The 26,919-nt window shown below is 40.2% G+C and overlaps 1 protein-coding gene across 2 annotated transcripts; it reads left to right on the forward strand.

The window, feature by feature from the left end:
- The first annotated feature begins 1,383 nt into the window (after positions 1 to 1,383).
- Positions 1,384 to 26,919, forward strand: waca (WW domain containing adaptor with coiled-coil a). 2 transcript variants are annotated; one of them, XM_061064095.1, is made up of 13 exons: positions 1,384 to 1,619; positions 1,788 to 1,818; positions 3,084 to 3,276; positions 10,701 to 10,792; positions 13,521 to 13,636; positions 13,732 to 13,847; positions 17,330 to 17,575; positions 20,468 to 20,590; positions 20,786 to 20,937; positions 21,708 to 21,832; positions 24,630 to 24,840; positions 24,939 to 25,066; positions 25,689 to 26,919. In XM_061064095.1, the coding sequence occupies exons 1-13, from the start codon at positions 1,579 to 1,581 to the stop codon at positions 25,756 to 25,758; spliced, it is 1,644 nt and encodes a 547-aa protein (XP_060920078.1). In that variant the 5' UTR covers positions 1,384 to 1,578; the 3' UTR covers positions 25,759 to 26,919. The 2 variants fall into 2 exon arrangements, with proteins under 2 accessions (XP_060920078.1, XP_060920079.1); XM_061064096.1 differs by having other exon boundaries at positions 1,385 to 1,619; positions 20,789 to 20,937.

Genomic DNA, 26,919 nt, shown 5'->3' on the forward strand with positions numbered 1-26,919 from the left:
TTTATATATTGAATTCCTTGCAAATCATTGTTTTTAAGCAAAGTGAATATTTAGCACATGAGCTGTAACTCACTGAAACCAAAACAACTTCAAATATCTTTCATAGTCACAGATGTGCACCTGACCTGAATACAAACTGCATCATTTAGCACCTACAAATACTGAGTTTAAAAATGCAACACCCTGACCACCAGTTAGTATCATTCATGTTGTTCCTGTGCAAACTCATTTGGAAAGAACGCTTAAATCATGTATCAGAGTATAAAAAAGGCATCAGGTCTACAGGTGTTAGGCAAGAAGATGGAACAGCAAGAACAGAGGAAGATCATTTTCTTTGTACTGTGTCTGTGATTTTCTACATACTACGTCTATTTTGGGACAAACATACACATATAATGCTTACACTTCACCAAAAATAAATAAAAGGGAAACTAATTACCACATACTAACATGGCCTCATGAAGCCAAAACATATGAACCCTTCTGATTGTTGTGTTTTTAATTGATCACATCAGTGTTGATGCTCTTACTTAATACCATTGTGTAAGACGTAAGTATGTAATAGCTGTGTGAATTGTTTTGGTGGAAGAGATCAGTTTTTTAGAAGAGATAACATGGTTTTGATTGTTGTGTTTCATTTCGCAACAAGATATTTGTTGAGTTTCTATAAAGTAGTTTACACATCAACCTAACCCTGTAAATATGTGACATTGACATATAACAGACTAAAAAACAGCTTCTATCCCAGAGCTGTGGACAAACTCGATCAACCCATAACCCCCCCCCCCCCCCCCCCCCCCCCCCCAACAAGACGGGAATACGATGTGCAATAATTACCCAACTGCTGCTAACTGTTCAATATTACTTGTTAATAACTTTGTAATTCACTGCTTTATAATTGTCTATTTATTTATTCATTCAGTCACTGCACAATAATAACTGTATATACTCTTTCACTGCACTATAACTTCACTTATTTGCACTATATCTCTATATTTATATTTGTTTAATTAATCAGTCACTGCAAAAATAATAACTGTATATATTCTTTCAGTCACCTCAACTATCTATTTATTTATTATTATTATCATTCATTCACTGAACAGCAATTGCTCTGGCCACTTTTTACATACTTCTCTCTCATATCACAACAAATATATTTTTGTTGTTGTTGTTTTTGTAAACGCTGCTGTTTAAGATTGCTGCTAATGAAGTTTCGTTGTGTCCTTGTATACAATGATAATAAAGATTCTATCTATCTATCTATCATCTATAATGCAGTGAGATGGCACTTTCCTCAGGTACTGACTTCTAAAGTGTTTCCCAAACGGGTGAATGTGTAATATCTGGCAACCCTGCTCGCAGCTCCACTGGCTGCTCGGTCTCCTCACAGATAGACTCGGCTGAGATGGACTGAGTGAGGGCGCTCTTTAGACCAGTGCTGCCGACAGCTTTGAAACACCTACAACAAGCTAGGCTGAAATAACTGACGATTTTAGGTCGCTGAATAAACAAGACAATTTACAGAAGCGTTATCAGTCTTTCACATCCCACTCCAATCACACTAACACGGCATTGATGGTAATGTATGCAAGGAAACAACCGAGACTCGGCGATGGGTAAACATCTTTTACTTATTCTGATTTTAGCTACGCTTTTTGACAATCCGCCATTTTTAACTGAAACCAAAATAAGTGTCCAGAAACTTGCACGTCCAGCTTGTTGCAGCACTTTTAACTATTTCTCAACACTTCATGCTAACAACTGGTTTTTCTTTATATTTGCAGGTGCGACCGAAGAGATTCACAGCCCTATCAGGTACTTGTTAGCTTCACCTAGCCTGCTAGCAGCAAATAAGATTAAAATGGACACTCTAGTTCAGGCTTCTGGAGAGCACAGCAGGCCGCAGCCAGTGCGGAAAATAGCCTGAAAAGTAAATTAATTTACTAAAATGAGCTCCCAGAGCGTTGCAAATGTTTCCCAACGTAAGTATGGTGTGATAAAGGATACAAAGACTGAATATATTCGTCGAGTTCAGCTGTTTTGGAAAAGGTACAGCCGAGTTTTATTACAAAGCTAATGATAGCCTGTTACTGCTAGCCCAGTCCGATTAGGGCCTGACCGCAATCTGTCATTTTAAAGATACAGCTAGCTAAGCTCTCTAAACATTAAAGTGCTCTAAATATTTACAGCTAACTAATGCATTAACATTGAAGTGTCATTTATAACACTAGCTAACACTAGTTTGTCTGATAATATGGTGTTTACCTCTCCATTATCTGAAATTATAAATGTGTCAACAAATGAAAAAACATGTTAGATCCATTCTAGTACAGCTACTGTTAGGGCTGAACAGTAAATACCAATAACATGGGTTTTACAATAATATACACATAGTAAAAACATTAAATTAAATGATCTTTTTCTATCTCAGTATGTGCAACATTGATGGAGGTAAAGGTTTAATGGCCATTCTTCAACAGCATGTTGAAGCTCCAGCAAACTATCATCTACCCTCACATTAATTGGTGCCAATTTATTGGTTAAAAAAAATGATTGGACATGTTGCAAACACACCCATTGTGTAAAACAAGAAGAACAGCGGGTCGGCATAAAAACTGAGTTCTAGATAACATGCATTCTTTAATATTTAAGTAATCACACATCAGTTTTTCCTAATATCATGCAGCCCTAGCTACTGTGGACATTTTCAAGAGTTGCAATATAATCATCAGCATCTGATGAAGAGCGTGATCGGGCTCGAAACTTTCTTAAGACCTACAGCAAAAAAAACAAGTATATCCTGGGAGCCATAGTGTTGTGACTCTTTGTACATCATATCCAGTTGCAATATAATACATTAACAGATACACATATGCTGCACTAAAAATAAAGATAACAGCTGCATGAATATTATAACTTTGATGCATGAACAGGCTGATATTAAAACAGTCAAAATATGGTCTTAAACAAAAAGGTAACACCCGTTTTAAAGACCCTCTGAATACTATGATAAAAGGATGAGATCATTGTAGAAATGCAAGACAACTAGTTGTAGTGAAGTGTTTGATTTGTGTTTGCAGACTCTCAAATACTCATCCAAAAGCCAACCAGGAGGGGATCACCGACATGAAAAGATGCGCGACTCCTCAGATGTCACTCCTCCCTGCAAAATGCTTAGGAGGTCTGACAGCCCTGAGAACAAACACGTCGACAGCACGGGGCACGGCAGAGCAAAGGCTGTCCACACACACCGGGCCAGAGACAGAGACGGAGGTGAGACACAGTGGTCATTGAGAATAAAACAGGCTTGGCTACAGATAATGCCGTCAAGTAAGCCTGCAAGCTTTAACCATGGCACTCTGCAGCAGTATCATTTAGGTACAGCTTCCATATTTGTTTCAGCTAAGGATAAGACTAGATGTTGTCGTTTTGTATCAGACAGGAATGAAATGCATGCAGCAAAGCAAATATCTTTCTAGTCAAGTAGCATTTCATGTTAGAATAAATCTTGGCTCTTTGCTGCTTATTGAACACTCATTGTGGCTTCTAAATATTAATCGCAAACCACATGTCCTTGAACTCCAATAGGGGCGAGTTAAAACAACAACAACAACAACATGAATAATGTCTGAGCATTCAGGTGTTGAGGTGAATGCCAGTAGACAAAAATTATGGAACTTATGGGTGACAGTTTTGAATCTTATAGAATTAGTTTGGTAGAATATTTTTTCCAAGATGGCACCAACGTCAGGAATCAAAGCGCTAGGTCCATTGCTAATTAAAAATGTGATTGTCAGTGATGTAGTTTGATTTATGCATGTGTTGAGAAAACATTGCGATGTGAGGTTAAATCTAAGTTAGAATGCTGTGCCGGGTTGCTTGTGTTTGATTTTCAAACAGAGTGTTTTGTGTAGCCAGCTTTGTAAGTGATGGAACCTTAGAGGACTAATGTTGATCTGCAGCAGGTACTGTTGAGTGTGTGTGTGTGAGTGACATATTTCTACAGAAAAGAGACCACAGAACAACTGACTATAGACAATACAGTGTGCAAATAAACTAAGGCTGGGTAGTGATGGAATAGCTTGAGTTTATTAGTTTATACTTCAAGAGTAGAGATAAAAATCCTGAGGAACACAAAATCAGGAATCAGGCAGATTTTATGAAGCAGTGTTGTATTTCATTTCATGATATAGGGCTGACCCCTTAAAGTCCACATCTCAAATCATGAGTCAGTAGACCTCAACTCAAATTTTGTTTGTAGAATCGCTGCATCATGTGTAAAGAATGCTGCAGTAGAAAAAAGCTTTGCAAGCTATAGCCTTTACAAACCAAGTCTCTAATGTACCCGTCAGTTTACACGGTTCTTGGTGCAGCTGAATTATCCACAGTGTGTCCTCCTCTCCTAAACTAACAGGTCTGATGATTAAAATCAATAAAAACACTCAACAAAGCAAATAAAAACAACAGGGTCGGGGCCCATGAGCTGAGCTGCCCCTAACTTTTGCTCAGTTTTTGTTAATCTGATAACGTCAGGTCAAGACATCAGATGAAAAATGTTATGAATCCATTATTGATAATGAGTCATTTAAAAACAACGGTGAAGTGACTTGAAGTAAAATCACAGCAATGGGCTGGAAATGTTTTGATGTCGGGCCAAGATATTGTGCTTTTAGAAAACAACATGGAGTGCATCTTAAAAGTAAAACATGAAGCTCTTGACGGCTAATCCCTCTCCTGTGTAGCACTTAACTCCATATCAGAAATCTGATGTCACTGACACAGTTCTAAGTCTGGTAAAACCATAGACATTAGACAAGGAACTGGTTTATGGGCTTCAGACTCTGACATGTCCAGCTAGTAAAATAGATACACAAATATAAGCTTTCATTATTTCAGTAGTTTTATGCTGTTATTATGTAAAGGCAACAAGTGACTGTGGCCGTTAAAGTAAACATGAACGTTTCTTTGATAAGCTTTAAAAAGTCAAGTACTTGGAGTGATAATTTATGGAATGATTTTAAGTGAATGTTGCCAAGTTTCATAACTCCAGTTGTCTCTTTTTGTTTATTTTAAACATGTAAATTTACTGCGCTGACAAAAACAATAACAGTCATTTGTGTTGATGTGCAAATACAAACTCACAGACAACACAGCTACCACCTTGGGCAGCTGAACCTGTTTTAAACATGACAGGCTTGTTTTTAATATTATTCAATCTAAAGAGAGTTTCACTTTCATCTGCAGGGTTGAACAATCTGATTTCAAAGCTGAGCTAAATCACAAATAAAGCTTTCAGTGTGACTCACTTTTTCAGTTCAGTAATGTACCTTTGCTTGTAAAGGAAACTTAATGATTTTTTGTGAATATTACTAGAGTGGTTGTATTAGTATTTAGCACCATTGTACAGTATTAAATTTTCTGAATTTGCACATTAATCATGCAACATGGGTAGACTAGGGCTGGCAATCTTTGGGTGTCTGACGATTTGATTTAGAATTGATTTTGATTCAAAATGATTCTGGATTTATTGATCCATGGATTCTAGTCTATTTATGATTGAGTAAATACTTCAGGGTCTACTTTAGTCATCTGTTAGACTGGCTGAATGTCTTGCTGCTCCATTTGGTGTTTTACTGAGTTAAAGAGCTGGCCTTAGCACTTAGAAGGGAGTCACTGACTAGCCCAAATAAAAATAAAATAGATTTTTGGAAGTTGTTGTGCTGTGAAGAAATTAATACCTTCTTATTTGAAGATATGGTGATACTTGTGTGCCCGTTTCTTAAGTAATGCGATTCAGTATCATGAAGATTTTGTTTTTCCTTTTTTAATCTTACACAGACTTATTTCTGTTTCAGCAGTCGCATTTCAATGCAGAATTATACAATTACATTTATTTAGAGAGAATTTATTTAGGAATATTGTGAGTCACTTAAACGTCAAACTTGTGTTGTTGTTCTGGGCCAGGTGTATGTTTATATAATAGTGTCTGAATATAGTCAACAGCTTTCTGTTAATAGTATTACAGTACATTTCCATAATATTTCAATGATGCTTATAAGATAAGATAAGATTAACTTTATTGTCCCAGTGGGAAATTTGTCTTGGACTTCACAGAGCTCTGATGCAGTAACAAAAAATAACAAAATACATTCATTTGTCGGTAAAACATGTCAGTTAAATAATCATAAAATGCCATACAAGTGAATTACTAAAACCATAAATATGTAATAGTTATGAAAAGTGATAACAGTGCAGGTACATCTACACATCTTCACACACACACTCACACCACCTCATACATGCACACGTATACACACACATTACAGTTTAGGTACTGTTGAGGGCTTTGATGGACAAGGGAACAAAGGTATTTCTGAAACGGTTGTTCCTCCCTCGGGGTACCCTGTATCGTCGGCCTGAGGGGAGGAGCTGGTACTCAGGGTGAAGAACATGAGATGGGTCTGAGATTATTTTTTGTGCCTGTCTGATTATGGTTTGTTGAAAGATGTCTTGGAGGCTGGGGTGTTGATGAACTCCCATGATTTTCATGGCTGTCTTTGTGAGTCTGTTGATTTGGGCCTTTGACTGAACGGTCAAATTTCCAAACCATGCAGAGATACCATATCGTAGGAGGCTCTCTACTACTGCATGGTAGAAGAGAAGCTGCACTTTCCGGGTTTATACAGATTCATATGGATCTTGATGGAGAGCTCTGTCCAGTAGCTGCGCTATAATTGCACAATTCTAATAACTGATGCAATTTCTGAACAACTAACAAATAATCGTTTTACCAAGTGGGAAGAATGAACATGTTAAAGTCTAGCCAGTCTTGATTTACAGTTCTGTTTTTGCTGTTTACTTTTTTTTTCTGAAGATTTATTTTTGGGCTTTTGTGCCTTTTATTGGAGAGATAGGATAGTGGACAGAGTTGGAAATCAGGCAGAGAGAGAGAGTGGGGATCCACATACGGGAAAGGAACCACAGGTTTGATTCAAACCTGGGCCTTCCGCTTGTCGGACCATGGCCTCCATACATGAGACGCGCGCACTATCCACTGCGCCACGAGAGCCCCTTTTTAGAGTCTTTTTAAATCCAAGTTCAATCACTTCCCTGACTGACTTATTTTCGTCCCACTTGCTGTGCGTCCCTGAGTTTGTATCTCTCTCATACTAAAATACCCAGATTTGATGGCTTGGTAGCATCTGTTGAGATTTACAACAATTCAACAGGTCTGTGATTTTCCATGGCTGAAAGTAGTGCACTAGCTTTTTGTTTAAAATGCATTGCAAGATGAAGCTGTATCTATTATTCAAAAAATGGTTAGGAATTAGGGGTGCAACGGTACACAAAAATTTCGGTTCGGTACGGTTCCAAGTTTTGAAGCTTCGGTTCGGTACAGTAAAGGGGCTGATGCAACACTTTTTTTCTTTATTAGGAGCATTTAAAATTTCCCTTTTACACATTGGGCTAAGTGCAGCATCGACAGTTCAGACTTGTACACCTGCTCAAGTTACTTTTTAATAACATTTTGAATTAAACATTGTAAAAAAAAAAAAAAAAACATAAAATAAACTTATGCTGCATCCTTCAACCAAAAGAGTCTCCAATAAATAAAAGACATGAATGAAATAAAGTTTTTTAGAATGAAATTAAGTAATTAATATAGCCTATATGTAAAAATATTTATTTTTAATTACACTGACATCTTTTAGCTCTCAGAACTATTAATATTTCCCTCTGTTGATATAAGAACTTCAATGGCATTGGTTATGGCTTTGGCCCGTTCAGAATTACTAGCAAAAGGCTGTGGTTTTTTTCCTAGTTGCAGTGATGTTTTCGTTCGCGTGGTGCCTTTTCAAGTGCTTTAATAAGTTGGACGTGTTGCCTGCGACGTACCCGATGTCCACTGAACAACGACGGCACACTGCTCTCGTCTTGTCAAAGTCTGTCTGTCCATTATTGTGGGAAGGGGAGGGAGGGTGTTCATTCTATCATGCTGCAGGTTATTCTCCCACACAGACGTGTCTCCCCCTCCCCTTTCATCGCAGAAAATGAAAACGAAACTTAAGAGTCAGTCCGTAAAAAGAACTCCATCCCGGTTATATGCAACTGTCCAAACCGACAGGGCTCGAGGAACTAGTAATCTGCACAGTTTATGTTTGAACTTTTTTTTACAACTTAAAAGCTGTGTCCCATACCAGCGGCCGCAGCCTTCCTCCACCCTGAGGTGTGCTGCTGCTTTGCGGTCCGTGTGGGAACACAGATTAAAGAACTTTTGTTCCGTGCGTACTCGGATCAATCCGCGTTCGGACCGAAAGCCCTGTACCGGAATGGTCCGGTCCGAGTACGTGTACCTTTACACCCCATTAGGAATCTATTTAAACTTGTTAATGCATATTTGCAATTCTCAAATGAATCAATTTTCTCACCTCTACAAACAGGCCAAAGTTCTAACTGTAAAGTTCATTGTGTTGCGTTTGGTGAAGAACCCACAGGAAAGTTTAACCAAACCCTGAATAACCCCTCATCTGTACTCAGGTTTTTTGTCTTTCAAATGTCTGTTTTGATTTTGTGGCTCACAGCTCAACTGTTTTGGTTCATCCTCGCTGCTGTCATCCGCTTTGTTTTAAGCTGCAGCTGTTCTCAGCAGCTGTACTTCAATAACCTGCTGTACTTTACCTGCTTAGCATCAAACTGTGAACGGTCAGTAAAAACAAAGTGAGCAAAAGGCCAATGCTTAAGAACAAGATTTTTATTTTTTTTTTTTATCAACAATTAACAAAAATAAGAATGAATACATGCATCAGATTTCCATACAGTCCATATGGAAAAGTCCCAGCGCTTCCAGGGAATATGTCACAGTAGACATCTGTAGAGGAGGTCTATGCGACTCTACTGTCTCTAGAGCAGAGAAGGGGGTGTGGCAGCCAAAAGACAGGACTTGTGCTTTCAGGCATCTGTTTTCGTCATACTTCTGCCTCCACCAGCATTACTGTTTGTTGTCATTTCAAGACTAGGTTTGTAAAGATTATAGACGCAATGCTCGTGCTCCTGTAGTTCTCTGTGAACAGTGAGGAGTAGATCAGCATTACAACATTGGCATCAGATAGCAAACAAGCTTTTGTTAGCTCAAGGTCACTGAACTGTGAAAATAAAAAAAATATTTTAGAAAGATAGAGCTGTTCTCTAAAGCTTATAAAACCAAAAACTACTGGAATCTGTGCTACGACGCTTAAGGTTGCCTTTTTAACAGCTATTAAAGTGTTTTGTTGCTAAGGAAAACACCACAAAGTTATCTTTGTGCTGTAGCTGAGAACAGTAGAGCCAGGCTGTCTCTTTCCCTGTTCTCTAAATACAAACACAAATTCATGACTTCAACCCAAAACTGCCCTGAGCAAAACAGAGAGAGCAGCGGTGGTTTACTGACAAGGATGTAAATTGAGAAATCATCATTACTGACAACAAAGCAGTGAAACAGATATGCAAGACATAATTTTGTTTGTTTTCACAGCAGATAAGCTTGTAACAGTTTAAAAAGGTGCAGGATTTAGTTTAACCCAGCTGAAGTGTTCGTATTGGGGATGCAACAATACAATCAATACCAACCTCGTTTTTTGGTCACCGTTTACGGTATGGTTCAGTTCTGATGACCTGTGCCCTTTTTTTCTCCATTTGTTTTTAATGCAGTTTTCGGCAAATCTTATAGAAACAGAGGTTAAGGAAGAAAAACACTTTTTTAATTCCAAAGATTTTAAATATAGGATTCCCCAACATGCATTTGTTGGCTAATTTAATGCTACCCCTTTGATTATTTTATCTTCAGCACACTTTGCAGAAACATTAGTTGTTAGTTTTCTCTTTCTACTCTCTACTCATTGGTAAAACTACTGTTCCCAGAAAAAGCAAGATGTTTTGATGCATTTAGAAATGTAATCATCAAACAGATAAAATAACTTTATTTTGCTTGTTCTGTTTGTAAAGCTTTGATTCACCAGACATGTATCATACAATGTACCATACGCATGCACTAGATGTGATAATATGAGATGTGCAGTAACATTTTTGATAATAATATAAAGTGCAATTAATAAACAAAAATTAAAAGTGCATAGCTTAACTCGCAGATTTGATGTCTATCTGCTGAGCATGTCATACACAATGCCTGTCATAACCATGTCCCGCCTGATTTCTAAATAAATACAAAAGGCTTTTTTTTTACCTCTGAATTGTAACCAGTTAATCGAAGGGAAGCTGGTTGCTAAACTTTGAGTCTGGTTTTGCCCAAGATTTCTGCCTCTTAAAGGACGTTTTTTTTCGTGCCACTTACGCTTTGCTGAAAGTTGCTTAGTGCTGTGCTCATGATGGGTTAATGTTTGGTCTTTGTAGATAACAAAGCAAAGGACTTTTACTGGCTCTTTTGAAATATTATTAAAAAAAGAGTAATATTTTTTACCTGCTTTTTGTTAAATGTATTGAATTAACATTTGTTATGAATTGATACTATACAAATAAATATTGTTTGAAGCATATGTTTGAAAGTTAAAGAAATTCAATATACAACCACTTCTGGCATTGCTGCGTGCCGTTTGTTGTCGTTCTCAGCCAAGTTTTCCGGTCATGTCTGTGAACATGGCACTGTTAGTTATTGGTTCATATTGATGATTTCTTTCCCTTGTCTTGTGCTCTCTTTGTTGCAGGGACCAGTTATTCTCCACAGGAAAATTCTCACAACCACAGTTCCCATCATAGCTCCAACTCACATTCAAACCCCAGCAAGACCTCAGACACAGTAAGTATAACCTCTGCTTCAGCACGGGGGCAGATGATGGACTAAACATAGTTTTTCCACTACCACAGGCAGGAGTTCATGGCAGTAGCTGTTTTTCTGTAGATTCACAGTTTTTAGTTCAGGTTGAAGTGTTTTCTCTTTGTGAAGTTGGGAAGGTGTATGAGACACCACTACTGAAAGAGCCCAGATTTTCACTTTGGCCTCCATTTTTTTTTTTTTACATATTTTGGCTTCCGAACGCAAAGACAGATCAAACTGTTGGAATCGGTGGCTAGTAAATCACACACACAATATGTGCAGAGCAATCATTTGGGAAAGTACAGGTGAGAAAGTTTGCACATTGAAAGTGCTTTGTTTGGACACTAATGGGTCAAATTGCTGTACTCAGTGTCTAACACCATTACCATAAGCATTGCTACAAATATGGACTTTTTTCAAAGATGGATCTTGTTCTACCAGAAACAGTTGTTGCATTGCTCTCATTAAAGCCAATAAACTCCCAACGACAAAAACAAGAATTTAGCTAAAAACCAACACAAGAGTTGTTGGTCTACTAGGGTGTAGATTTTTGTACATTTTTAGTCATTGTGTAAAATAAGAATATTGTGTTGAATCTAAACTAATAATTAAGGTTTATGAAGTCTGGTGGCTTTAAAAACAGAAAGTGAGTGAGGGTTTGTTTTACTCTGAAGAAAAAAATATTTGTCTTTGGAAGGATCCTCTCAAAGATGTCTTAGAAAAGAAGGCACTGAAAACAACATATTTTGACAGGGTTCCCACTCCTCCTGGAAAACCTGGCTAACAGTTGACTAATTTTCCAGTCCTGGAAAATGAGAGGAAAAAGTAAAATGTCCTGGAAAATCACGTGTTGTCCTGGTAAATTATTTCAACACTCTCCTACAGGGCTGGACATTTTCACTTCCACACGTTGATAAAAGTAGCGATTTGGTACATACTCCACAACGCACATTGAATCGAAGTCTATAGGTAATGGCTCCGCCTCCCCCTTGTGTCAGAAGTGGATATTTATTTGAGAGGATAGAGCGAAAAGAGTCCTGGAAAATGATCTCTGGAAAAGAATGGGAAGCCTGTTTGACCCGAAACACTCCTATGAAGGATTTCTCAAATGTTTTGTTCCTCATTGTCAAATAGAGCCCAAAATATACATAAAAAATACCAGTATTACCCTTTAGTATTAGATTTGTCTTCCATGTATCTGTTACAAGTGGATATGACCGGAGAATCCAATCAGGTTTGTTTGTTTTTGTGCGGTAACAGTATTACATCGTGATGTTACAGTATTAAAAGGGATTGCGATTATGAAGAACTACAACATCCCTTCTCTCCCTCAAACAAACCTGGGATGCCACACTGAACCGTCTTCTGTGCATGTGAGACACAAACAAAAATGTATATGCCATTGTGTCTAGCTGATTGTAATGGGTTAATCTCTTGCTGAAAACACCACATATCCTGGCTCTTTCAAAATAACAGCGTTTCAATAACATAATGGCTAAGGACTTTAATTGTGATGGGTTGTCAAAAATATGTGTTCCTTGTTGATTTAACTTTGGCAGAGCTACAATTAGCGGAGATTTTCAATAACACTGTTTGGAGTTGCAGCATTTACAGCCGTACTCCTTTGACCACGATTCAGAGCCACGGCCTTTCTGTTTATCATCTGGGACTTGCTGCAGGCGAGCTCGTCCACATGATGTTGCAGTAATCGCTAAAAGAATACAAGGGAGAATACAAGTTAACCTGATTGCTGTGCTACAATTCACTTCTTTCATTGTAAACACTGACACTCACTCTGAGTTAGTGAGCATGACTGCTGGCTCTGCTCTTTGAGTGTCAGAGGAAAACCTGCAGAGGACCACCAAGACTAACTGTCGCAAATCACTACGTAACACTACTTTCCTTTACCCACCCTTGTCACTGGTAATTCAATGGCTGAGCAATCCATGTTGCCTCGTGTGTGCACTACAAATAAACGTGTGTTTAAACCGGTGATGACGGTATTGCAAAAATCCATGTGGTGGCAAAACGTAATACCAGAGCTGGTGTTGATACCAGCAAACTAACATTCTTCTGAATTCATGAATAAATCATTTTTGACTCTTGCTTTAAATTTGCTAAATTTAAATTGTTTGGTGAAGTAAATAACTGAACAGGCAAAATTGCATTTCAAAGCTATTGTTCATGCAGATTAAAAATGTAAAGTACTGCTTCACTGAGGGGATAAGACGCATGCAGTGTAAACGTGACTATTTGTCACATCAGTATGTTTGTGCTTCAGTTATGGATAAGTTATCATTTTTGTGCCGTATCTGCTACTTTGTTTTAAGCTATAAATATCACAGTAAAGAGGAACGTGTGGAAATGTGGAAGAACTTTTGGCTTCAAGAGTGAAAGCAACAGCAAATGGCTTTTCACACCGGTCAATCTACAACAGACATTTTTAAAAATGCAAAATTGTTTCACTTTGGTTACCTCAACAATCCTGAGCTTCCTCTGAAATAAGCCCTTCCTCCCACTTGATGTGCTTCTGTGAAAACAAGCCAGCTATAACAGTCTGCCATCCCCAACATCTTTTGTACATTTCAGATGACATTACAAGCTCTTGCATCAGACCCCCTCGACAAATACGCTCACACTTTGGTCTCTGGCTGACCTCATGTCCCAAAATCTTCTCTCTTTTTTTTTTTTTCTTTTTTACCTCCCTCAGCCTTACGAACCTGGTGACGACTGGTCGGAGCACATCAGCTCGTCTGGAAAGAAATACTATTATAACTGCAGGACAGAGGTGTCCCAGTGGGAGAAGCCCAAAGAATGGCTGGAGAGGTAGCTATAATTCTTCTACTAAAAACACTTGACTACACCTGCTTTGTTTTAATCAGTGTAACATATAGGTTTATATGCATACTTGTGTTTTACAGAGAGCAGAGGCAAAAAGAGACGACAAAGACTGCAGTCGTCAACAGTTTCCCCAAAGACAGGGACTACAGACGGGAGGCAATGCAAGCATCGGCAGCCCCCGGCTTCACTGGTTCAAGTAAGTGTGACACACTATGTTGCAACACGTTGTCCTCGAGGGTCTGCAGCAACTGATCTAAATGAACCACATGACTGTATCTTTATATGCTGGCGATAGCTGTGATCAGAGGCAATGTCATTTTGGGTTGTTTGTCTGTTTCACTCTTGTGAACATGTCTTAGGAAGACCTTGAGGAATTTTCTTACAATTGGGCCGAAATGTCCACTTTGACCACAAAATCGAAACAGTTCCTGTTTGAGCCAAAGGCCAAGGCTACTGTGACCTTATGTCTGTCCAATTCTCATGGGGATATATATTACAGCAACACCTGGAGAGAATTTCTACAGCATCCAGATGCGTTAAAACAAGTAAGCCGAGGTTGACATGAAGCTCTAGAGTAGTTGTTAAAATGTACGCCTCTTTGGTGGCGAGAGTCTTGAAAGGGTACCATATGTTGACAGGTTTTCCTTCCACCTTGTTCTTTTGATATCTCATAAACTCTTGTAAAAAATATAAGCTGTCTGGTTTATTATATTTTTATCTGTAAAGAGGCAAAACACAACCATGGTGAATTAGCGGAGGATCTCCCCTCTGTTCTACCTCTTGCATACACTACCTGTCCGTTCTGCCGTCTCCTGACAATCAAAGGCTTGGCAAAAAATAGAGCATGAGCGAGGCGTTTCTGATATTGCATCTCTCCTGTAAATGATTATGGTGCACTCTCTTCTATTTTGATTTCATGGTGATTTGTGGCTAAGGCTGTATTTCTGGTTTGTTTCTTTTGCTGGCTGGGATTATCAAGGATATTTTAGTTTCCATCTTTAAGCCTGAAGCTAAAGAGAATTGCTGTGATTGGTTAGTCATTCACAACTGTTGTGGAACTGACCTTCTGCTGATGAATGCTCAGCAAATGTTTAGCAAAAGACGGACTACAAATTGGAGAAACGTGCATGTCGATGTGGCTTAGAACATTGAGCAGGAATTGTTTTTTTTTTTTTTGCAGTAGTGCTTCCATAATACGGTTTCTGTGTGCAACTCTTTATCATTTCAACAACTATATGTTATAATGAGCTGAGAATGGTAATGGCAGAAGGTCGCCTTCAGTGACTCTTGCCAGAATGCCAATATCTAAAGCGTTTTGGGCTTGTCGAGGGATATTGTATATCCTCAACCCAAGTTTCAAAATGCTACACAAACTGCTTTTAGATGCTCACATTGCTCCTCTTCCCTACTTTGAAGTGGTGTATACTGAGGATCCAAAAGTCCAAAGATAATGTATAATGATCGGCTGCCGTGCCCCTCTGTATACTGCACAACTAATGACGTGCAATGAAATTCGTTGAATTTGAAAAATTCAACTTCAAAATCAGTCACATTTTTCGCGCAGACTTAACCCAGAGTTTATCCTGCAGACCCCTAGTATTTTATCCGCAGAATATCCGAGTGAGCTGATGTCTGAACGCGGCAGCATATACTCCGGAGATTTTCAATTTGAGCCAATGGAAAGAGAATGACGTTTATATAGTGACCGGCTAAAGTGTCTGCCCGCGACCACTACGATCTCCGTGCACGTAATTAAACAGCTGCATTATGTTTTCTGTTCGTCAGTATGTTGTTCTCCTCTCTTTTGTGGATGTTGTCATTCCATTGGATTACACATAGCATTGATATAAAGGCAAATATTCTCATTATAACGTTGTGTAGCGGACTGTGTTGCTTCGGCTGCTACTTCCGCATTGTTTATTTACGTCACGTCTTACGTCGGGAAATCCCCCGCGCCCTCCTCCCCTCTGACAGGGAAAGTCCCCCTCTGTGAGGAGCATATGTGAACGGCTAGTTCGGGAGAATCTCTGGAGAAGTCCTCCTGTAAATATCTATCCGGAGTGCATATGTGAAAACGGCTCTAGTGGAAGAACTGTAATATTCCTGGTGTCTGGTCTTGATGTTTTTTTCCACGTAAAGGGAATATTTTCAGATTTACACTCTTACCTGTACTATTCCAGTTAGATGTGTTGTGTAAAAACTAGCGATGGGCACTTGTTTCCAGTGGTGTCTCTCATTAGTAAGAAAGCTCAGTTACACATGTAACGCTAACCGAGTTGAACTAATAGCAATCCTGAAAATAAGGCAGAGAATTTTGTTGATGCTACAACTTAAAAGGTTTTTGGGGAGATTTTTAGTAGAATTAAGAATAGGGCCAAAGAAATACAGTGGAGCCAGGACAGGGCTGTAGCTACAGGCAAATCTACACTTCTTCGTAAAACACTCTGGCAATTCCTTATAAATTATTTGACCAAATATAAGAAAAATCAAAATCACCTGAAATTGAAAATGATTTGTGGTGCAGCTTTCATATGCTGTTGTTGTAAGAAAACAACCCTAGGCCACAGTTGAAAGAAATCCTCGTCATTCAAATTGTTGCATGATATTTTTAGTACAAAGGGGCACTCCTCATTAATCTACTCCTACGCATGCAAGCTGTCAATGAAGATGTCTATATCATGAATTACCTGTTTCTGAATACCTGTCAACTCCTAAAAACACTCCTTTTCTTACAGGCCTAATGTTTGGATGATAACCGCCGGACACAAATGTCTTCGTGCATGAATGCTGTTGAAAGATTGATACAAAGAGAGGCACTATTAAAAAACACGAAGCCAGTCATTAGGTCTTGTTTTGTCATTGACTTTTTTATTACTGTGTTCAACACTGATGTTAGACTGTTACAGCAGGAGCCAAGAGTTGTGACAGCTTGTTCAGTGTTAGCTCTGATCTCAAATGCTCACCGTCCTGTAGTTTCTGTTTCTGTACACTTCACTGGTTACTCTTCGGCAGAAACTCTCTTGGATTACATTTTTACATTTGACCGACAAGGTGGATGTGATCATTATTTCCCCTCAGCTCAGGATGGGGCTAAAACCCCGTCAACTTACTTGAAGCTGCAGTGTGGTTGTGTAAAGGGACTCTCTTTACATGACTCTACTGACTTATTGATCTTTATTTACTGTCAAATCCAGAGTATAAGATGCACTTAATACCAGTTTTTTTTCTATCTAAAACGTCCACTGCGGCCTTTATACCGGTTTCACCGATATACCAGTAAACCAGTCATTACCATGAGTGCAGCCGCTCCCTTCACCTACTGCAGGTGATTGAAAATTCATCCCCATTCATTGTGCACTGCAAGCTGATTTCAAGCTGTCCTGGGATACGTAGCGAAGCAGACCAGGCTGGCTAAGAAAATTTCTAACAAATCTTGACAATGATCTCAGGAGGTCATAATCATGCATTTAAAGAAAAATGGTGGTATGTTGTTCATTAAATAAACCTTGTGGAGTGCTTTTTTGATGGAAAAGACTTTATGTCAAAGTTTAAGAGGGACCTGCAGAGGTGGGCAGCACGACTAACACCTGTTACCGGCTGTGGTTACTTCTCAACTTTCACCGTAGGCTGTGGGTTCAACTACTGGATAAAGTGACATTCTTCTTCTGCTTTCTTCAGAGTCCACCCAGGTGGAGAAACCTGCAGCCACCCAGTCTCAGTCTTCGTCCTCAGGCTCAGGGAGCTTGAACCCTTCATCAGGGCCTCCTGGATCTTCGGCCTCCACGGTGCCCGTGTCCCCGGTCCTGCAGTCCCCCGCCCCTCCGCTACTCCAGGACCCCACTCTGCTGCGACAGCTTCTTCCAGCACTTCAGACTGCCCTGCAGCTCAACAATGCCAGTGTGGACATGGCGAAAATCAACGAAGGTAGGAAAAAATGCTAAAGATGCACAAAGTATTAACATTCAACAGGTGTTACATTAAGCTGGCTACACAGTCGAGGTGCAACGATTCGTTGACGTCATCACCAAAAGTGGATCTGAGGGAGACGCAGATTAATTGTTTCAATAATCAATGACTAGTTGACTATCAAAATAGTCGTTGCCTACTGCAGAGACTGTTTGAAAGGCTTCTGGTCTGACTGCTGAAGCGTTGATATTATATAAACATTTCTTTTGAGCACAGTGATTTGTCCTGTCTAACGTCACTAACATGTAGTTATATGGCTCTTGTGTCGCTGTCTGATAACGAATGCCTCTTGGTTGAGGTGAATTTGAAAAGAAGTGTTTCACTGATGTGATTAATGGTCACAATGGATGGTGGGATTAAATGGCAGATGATGCAATATTTGTAAACAAGTCTATCTGATAAGGACTCTACATGGAGGCTGCCCTTTGGTCTGCAGCATTGAGATATTGCCGTATGCAGCTTGCTTCATTTCCAGTGCCAGAAAGTTTGGTGCGATCCTGGATGTGTTAGACTATCTGGCAAGTAGTTCTGCCCTCTTCATAGACAACAAGTGACCCTGAGTGCAGTTGCATTTTCTCTGTGGAATCCATCTTGGATGATTTTTATTCAGAGCAACAGCATTACTGACTGACTTTAAGAATGACCCATCATATTAGAGAGGCACTGATCCAACTTTTTGAGGTCTGATACCTGTGCTTTGGGTATCTGCCAATACTGATGTAGACCTGATCTGGTATTAATGTTAAATTAATAACCTGTATTCCTCGCTGTGAGGATGAGACTGGGAATCGCTTGTGTTTTAGGCTGCATCAGGTTTTCCCAACTGTGTAAAATAATTTTAAATAAATACATACAAACTTAGAGATGCACTGATTGCAATTTCTCTGGCCGATTCCAATTACCCTGCTAGCCTCGACGTCATCTTTTGTTATTGTAGTATCGATTGAGAGCCCCGTTTGCGGAATCTACATATTGTATCTTTAAGTTACTGTTACAAAAAAAAAGAGAGGTGAGGAGGGAGCAAGTGCAGAGAAGCGGTGTGTGTCTCTACTCCTGTATGTTGAACCTTTTTCTCCTCTGCTGATGGGCACCTCACGTCTGCACTGACGTCCATGTTAGCTTGTTGTGTGTGTGCGTAGCCATTCGTTAGGGTTTGTGTCGCTGTGCGCTGCGCAGAACATGACACGGCTTGTGTGTGTGAGTCCGATAGGCACCAAATCAGCTATACTCGTTAGGACCCTCTGGTCACCGGTCAGGGCTGAGCAGGATAAAAACTGGCTGGTTCTGGTCACATGTCAATCTATCGGTGCCCCTTTAAAAATTACTAAAACAATGCCTCAATCTGAGTCTGACCCACAGTCTGTGTATCGCATTTGGATCACTGACCCTCTGCTGTCACAGTGAACCCTTGTTGAGCTGCTCTGTATGTGCATAGCAGCCGAAGCTGTGCACTCTTTTGTTTTCCTTGGCTTTTTTTTGTTGCTAGCATTATCTCTCAAAATGTCATGCACTTCAGTAAACTGATGAAGCATTTCTGTATCTTTATATCTCCGGCATAACATTATACAGTAACTCCAGGTATCTGTGAAGCTCATAGCGTTTACATTAATTAACTCTGCTGATAAGTGTTCTAATATGTTCTCGGAGAAGCCGGTTAGAAAGCTTTTAGAAATGTGATGACAAACTGTACAATGGTCTCAAGTGTTTTGTCGCTTTCAAAACATAAGCATAAACATTTCTCTCATCTTTGCAATACTGACGACAAAGTTAACCATTTCATTTAGTTTCTTTGTTTTTTTAAACCTGTAGGTCTGATTGCTTTTATAACTTTGACCTGTGCAAGCAGAGTCTGCATGAATCCTTGCTGTTGGCTCCTGAGATAATGTCTATAAACTAGAGGCTGACATTCATTTGTGCAAGGCAGCTTTTCAGAGATTGTATTCCTTTTTCATCAGCAGCACCTTGTAATAATCAATCATTTGTATAGTATTGTGTTATTTCAAGACAATTTCAAAAGAGCAGGTAAAAGACCTTACTCATTGTTATATTACAAAGACCCAACGTTAACCCATCATGAGCGTAGCACTTTACAACATTTAGCGTAGTTTCAGTTGCATGAAAAAACTTCCTTTTAAGAGGTAGAAATCTTGGGCAGAACCAGACTCTTGATGAACAGCCATCTGCCAAAACTGCGCCGGGCTCTGCAGGGGATACATGAGAGTGTGTGTGAGTGATTTACAAGAAGTATGGTTGGCTTTGATTTAATTCAGGCGACTGTATCAGGGCTAGTTCTTACCCTTTTTAAAAGACCAACACAGTTTCTATCTGTCTGTACTTGTGTCCATCTTGTCTTGTTAATTAATTACTTTGTTTCTTAAGATGCCAGGAGTCCTGTTTACCTTCCACCACACATATTTAATATACATTTTAACATCATTAGAAATTACAGACAGATATTTCAATAACACAAGTCCATGGGTGAAGTAAAAAAGGAAACCTGTCATTCCACCTGTTCTCTCTCCGTGTCCTTACTGATGCTGGCAAACGACTGAACCAAGTTTAGTAGAAGTAGGAGGCGGAGATCGTTTCGTTAGCAGAAAATAGACCAAAAAATAAATAAAGGAGACCAGCAAAAGCATGAACAGGACTATAAGATTTCATGAAATTCTTACATAGTTACAGAAATCAGAAACTGTTCAAGCTTGATAACTGGTGACTTGATGACTGGACATTTCAATATGAAATACGTAATTTGACTGTCAAATTTAGTGTGAAGCAGTGCTGAAACCTCGGGAGTATCAGGACTTACTATGTCAGTCACGCTAACAGTGTTTCTGTTTCTTTCTCCAGTTCTTACAGCTGCTGTCACACAAGCTTCATTGCAGTCGATGCTCCATAAGATCCTCACAGCTGGACCGTCGGCTTTCAATATCACTACTATCCTCTCTCAAGCTGCTCAACTCTCCAACCAAGGTAAACAAAGCCAATGCAGAAGCATGTCTGCGCTGACACTGTGTGCAGATAGAGCGACTTTTGAAAAAGAGTTGCTATCACCTAACAGAAGAAAAAAAACATACTCCCATTATGGTTTGCATTTTTGGAATTCAGTGTAGTAGATTTTTTTCTACCCCTTAGATTGTGTCCCATTTTTTGTATCTGTGTCTCAAGCAGCTCAGCAATCGAACCAGTCGCCGATGTCGTTAACATCTGACGCCTCATCGCCCAGGTCTTATGTTTCCCCAAGGATCAGCACGCCACAGACCAATGCTGGCCCCCTCAAACCCCTCCTCAGCACGCAGCCCGCCATCTCACAGCAAAAAGTAAGTCAAGATATTTCAGTCTGTTTTCAGTCAGCAAGATGCTGTGCATCAAGTAGAGTGAATGAACACCTGGATGAATGTTTGAGTGGATTTCACTGGAAACTAGCTCAATTCAATAGGAAGAAAATCAGCCCTATCTCTGCAGTAGTGTCGCCTGTAGCCTGTACATTTTTACATGCAGGGGAAACGCAGCCTCTGCATACACAGTGGTCAGTTGTGTGATTACTGGTGGTGATATCAGTCAGACTTTTATTGAAGATCAAACTTAGAAACAAGAAAGCTGGTAGTTTTGGTTTGCATCAATCAATACAAAAGTGGCAACATGTGCTTTAGCTCACATGACATTGCACTGCCTGTGATGTGAATATTTTTGTTTTGTTGTGCTGCATCAGCGTGACTTCTGTTACTCTGTACCCGGCCTCTCATGATGCTGTAGTGAGCACACACTTCCAGCTTCTGTACTTCATTTGTGTTACAACTAAGTTTTGACAGGAAGCTCAAGATTTCATTTTTTGATGTATATTGGCGCTGAAAAGTAACAATACACAAAGTGGTTTTATTTCTATCTGATAAAAAGAAAAATGTGTTTCACATTGCAAAAAGTTGGCCAAGATTTTAAACAATTTTTTTAAAGCTTTGTTGTACGGCATGACTTCTAGTTTATGTGCATTAAAATTCTATTACAAACATTAGAGAATAAGCATGTCAAATATATTACTTTGTAGTAAGTAATGTGTAACACCAGTCTACCTGCTCTGAACCTTGTTTAGGTGAGTACCCCATCAGCGAAGCAGGCATCTCATCCCCAGCCCACATCCCAACAGCCCCTCTCCAGCGATAAGCAGCACAGTCACGATGCCACAACCGCTTCTCCACGCACGCTCCAGCGCCAAGGGTACGTACAAAAACACGACTCTGCCAAGATCAAACAGAGGAGAGTTTTCTAAAGAAGGGTCTTCATCGTCTTATTCTGTATGTGGGTCCTGAGATTGCCACCTGCCATGGAGTATGTTTTATTGACTGTACTGTGTTGGTTCACAGTGTTTAGGCTGGGTTTGCTGCTTTCTGAATGCTGAATCATTCTTTAACCAGTACGTGCAAGATGGGTTTTACCACATGACTTGTACAATTCTTATTCATCCATAAGGACTGCTGTGTATTTCTTCATGAAATCATTTACCCATGTCATCAGAGCAGAAATGATGTCTTCGATGATGAAGCCCAGCCCATTCACATCAGCTCATGAATGATTTTAACACCATACAAGTTCATTCCTGAGTGAACTGTCTTCCTTATGTTGTGTTGTTGCACCATCTGCTGGCCATTGATGGAACAATAAGTTTCATTTGGTTGTGTTGTCTTTAGTGCATCATTTTTTAAAGTTTAACCGTGAGAGGTCAGTTTGTCTGTTTTTACAGCGATACTCATTACCACAATATAAAATATTGTCTGTACAGCTTTTGTTGATGTAGACACAAACATTAAGAAAAATAAAGGCAGAATCCATGAGTGTTGATTTAGTTTGGAAGCAGGAGAACTTTGATTAAGACTGGAACAGGGTAAAGGGGTATAATGGAAGAGAAGTGAGGGTTTATTTTCTCTAAAATAGAAACACGACTTCATTTCACTAATCAGTGAAATTGAAGCAGGGTTTTTTGTTTGTATGTTTGTGAAGCAAACAGTGTGGCCTCGTCTCCACAGACATTCTCATTTGGCGGTGAGATGTCAATGAGCTCTGGACACATTGAGAAGTACGCTGTGGTCACACCTTCCTTTCTGAAAAGCCACAGTTCAGTATGCAGTGCGTACTTTTCAGTAGGAGGTTTCAGTAGACTGAACCCTCGTGGTTATTCAGTATGCATTTTTTGGGTCCACCTCAGTATACTGAACATTTCAGCAGTGATACTAACTCCCGGGTTTTGTGCAGTATGGTTTGGATGCGTCCTTTCAGGAAAATAATTGTATTTAAACACCCACATTGCTGTGCGAAATGAAATGTAAAACGTCCCTTCACGTGCTCCTCCCAATCAAAACAAATGAGGATTTAAAAAAAAAAAAAAACAACTGGGATGGATGTGGCTGGTTCAGGTAACGTGCCTTCAAATTGTTTACATGCAATGGGAAGTTTTGTATTATTTTCTGAGCCATCATGCATATCACATCTGAGTTGGAGCGTCAATAACATGAGGCGGGCTAATGACGCCACTTCCACACTGAATGAATCAGACAAAGTAGGATCAGATATCAGCCTGCTGTTTGTGCCTACTGAACAAGTAGATACTAAAAGCATACAGCACGGAGAGAATGGACTGTCTACTGTCTGCAAAGTGCCTAAACAATCACCTGGCTCTCCAGTTTCTGCAGCATGTTTAGTAGAAGCATGTTGTTGTTTAGTTCGGTGCTTCGTTCTTGTGAGAGAAGTTTTTCCTCCTGCACAGTGACTCTAACTCACCGCGTTATTCTTGTCATTTAACTTGAGAAGTGAAAACAATGTTGGTATTTCAGAGACAGAAAGCTGACCGCTGAATGATCCCCTGCCTGTGTTTGTTTACAGCGTGAAACGTTCTTTCTCCCAGGATGCAACACTGTATATCACATATCACTGTATATCACATATAGACCTGATGCATTGAGAAAATTGAGTGAACAACAGTGTACTATATGACTCAGCAGATCCTGTGTAGCAACTGATGGAACTGCAGCTATGGATGTTGGCCAGCTGATAGGATGTGTGTGGTGTTTCTTGACTTGAGCTTAAGTTGTTTCTGCTTCTTCGGAGGCTCTCAGTCATCAAGGTCAGAGTTCAAAGGTTATTCTGAAAAGCAACTGGACTTGGTTAAAGTTCATGGAGGCTTTTCACCTCTTTCATCTCTCTTCTTCAGTTCAGAACTGAAGAAGAGAGATGAAAGTAAAAAAGTTCTGCAAGAACTTCAACCACGTCAACTTTCAGATCAAGCTTTGAATTGCAGCTTAAGGGTGCACCCTCACGAGGCAATCTGTAACGTTCCCAAGTACATTTGACCCCCGAATTCCTGTTTGTGTGACTAGTGCGAGTGCTCCATACCGTGCTCAAGTTCGGTACACTTCCTTGGCACGATTATAACATTTGGGCTGAGTGCTGCACGGTAAGGTTGCACATGCACAGTTCTGCAATGTGGACATAAAAAATAATAGGAGTGTTAGACGACTCAAAATAAGCAACAAATGTTCTCCATTGTGCCGAGTCTGAGACCATGCTTCTTGTTAACTTGAGGATGATCCATGATGATGTAAAGCCAAAGCGTGTGTCATATTAAGACGTGATGACGAGTGTACAAGAGGTAGCTTTGCTCAGGTCGGAAAGTTCTGGAGCCATGTGAGTGTAGGCTAACTGGGGGAGTGAGGAGGGGCAACTGGGCCTAGTGTGAGTGCACCCTAAGTTGTTTTCTGTAATGACACGGACCTGCTGCTTGGAAAGCCTTGATCAAAGTTATTTTCCTACTTTAATTTTAAGTTCACTCTGCAGTGACAGCTGGTGGTTTGTGTTTTGAGACCTTCCTTTTAAACTGGTAAAAAAAAAGTGTTGAAGAAAAGGAAGTTGAATGTTAAACCTGGCTTTTGGAAAGATTTTGATTTGTTTTGTTTGTGATGGGTCAGGTGATCATTAACATGTCTCTGTGCCCTCATACTTCCTCTTCCTGTGTTTACTGCAGCAGTCAGAGGAGTCCCTCTCCGGGTCCCAACCATGTCGCCTCCAGCAGCAGCAACAACAACCACAACAACGCCCCCAACTCCACCTCCGCTCCCCCATCTGCCTCTGCAGCCCGACCCTCCTGCACCTTCACCCCCACCCTCGCTGCTCACTTCAACGAGAATCTCATCAAACATGTACAGGGGTGGCCGGCCGAACACGCGGAGAAGCAGGTTTGTCCCACTCACATTTATTCATAATTTCCTGTGATTGAAGTCTGTATATCATATCGTGAAAGCCTCCTCTTATACAAACTTTGTGTTTGACGAAGGCATCAAGACTACGTGAAGAGGCTCACACCATGGGGAGCATCTGTATGTCTGAGAACTGCACCGAGCTCAAAAACCTGCGCTCTTTGGTCAGAGTCTGTGAAATCCAAGCAACATTACGTGAGCAGAGGTGAGAACACACTTTCAGTCTTAGCTACGTACAAACTAATACTCATTTGTTTTAAAGAGGACATATTATCCCCCCTTCTCCACTTTTTCAAACAGTCCCCTGTGGTCTAAATGAAACATCTGTGCTGTGTTTTGGTCAAAATATAACATGAATCAAGCACCAGAGGAGGTTTGTGACCCTGTATAATCCAGCTCTCTCAGAACGCTCCGTTTTGGTGTGTGTGTCTCTTTAAATGCAATGAGCCCCCCCTCAGTTTTCCTGGTAGACATCACTCCTCTGTAAGAAGAATAAAAATGGCGGACCTGCGCAAAAGTTTTTGCTCTAGGCTGGGGATGGAGTCCATGGGTGGATCCAAGGAGTCTTTTCAATCAAACCAGCACTCCACACAGCGACCCTCCGTTTCCCAACCCAAGTCCCTACAGACTGAGCTACTGCCGCCTGAAAGAACAGAAAAAAGAAGCCCCGCTTTTTTTGAGGAGAGAACCTGGCAGGAGATTGTTTTTCTTTTAAAACTCTGTTTCAAACTGTAAATACAGCTGTCTCAATGCTGCAATATAAGCATGTAAAAGAAACTTTAATTTGAAGACAACCACAAGTAACTTCTGCTTTGTCTCTCCCACAGGATACTATTTCTCAGACAGCAAATCAAAGAACTCGAAAAGTTGAAGAACCAGAATTCTTTCATGGTCTGAGAACTTCTGTTAGCTAGACGGAGCTGGAGTCTGAAAAAGGGGAGGAAGACCCATTGCACATAGTTTGGAAGCTGGAAGGAGAGCAGTTGTTTGGTTCCTCTTGAGCCCAGTCGAAACACACACACAGGAGCTGCAGACGGGTTTTGCTTTGGACCGTTTGGGCTGTGACATCCGAGAGGGAAACATGAGGAGCTGCTGAGGGGAGGAACAGGAGAAGAACGAGGGGGAGTTGGGGTGGTTTTACAAGACTCGGTTTTGTAAAAAAGAAAACCACAGCGGAAAAAAATGTAGATTTCTTGTAGATGTTATTATCTATGTTGTAAATATGTTTTGTAGATTGAAGCCATGGAAAGCCATGCCTATCAAAGCTTTTGACATCCAAACTAATCAACGCCTAGGCGGCTACGTTCATTAGCTAGCCTTTCCTTCATGTTAACTCATCTGCAGACTTCAAGCTTCATTTCGTTAGTTCATAGATCGTTGAACCGTTTGAGAGCGAGCGTGTGACCTGAGTGTGAAGGGAGGAGGATGTTTGGAGTCGATTATTTACACAAAAACCTGTCAGAAATCATAACACACTGGTAGTTTTTCCCCTTCAGAATGTGCTAAACTGAGTCTAGATTCTTTTCCTGTAACCTTTACTCCAACATCGGCTCTCTGCAGGTCCGTCAGCACTGCTCGCAGAGGTTCAGTGATTTATTTGCAGCTTCTGGTGGCCCTGCATGTCCCAGTCTGAAGAAAAAAAACAGTGCCTGGTGGTGTGATGGAGTGAGTGATTGAGATGAGAGATGTGATGGCGTGCTGCTTTGGACCATTCCCACTACCCCTCTCCTAGCCTCGGCCCTGCCCTGCCACTCCCCGAGACTCCCAACACCTCACACCCTCATGTTGTTTTTCTTTTGTTCCTCTTTTACCCTCCTGGTTCATTCCTTTGTACAGTCGCTAATATACGGTGGAGTTTTAAGAAGAGGACGCAGAATAAAAAAGGTTTTATTTATAAAGAGTTGTAGTGGTGAGCAGTAAATCACAATGATATCAAGGATATGATGGTGGTACTGGGATGTGTGTATGTGGATCACCTTTTTGTGTCAGAGCAGGGCGGCAGAGGTCACAAGCTCAAATGTGAAAATGTATGTATTGTAATAAACATGTTCAACTAAA

This window comes from Labrus mixtus, chromosome 19 (assembly GCF_963584025.1).
Source record: "Labrus mixtus chromosome 19, fLabMix1.1, whole genome shotgun sequence".
NCBI lineage: Eukaryota > Metazoa > Chordata > Actinopteri > Labriformes > Labridae > Labrus > Labrus mixtus.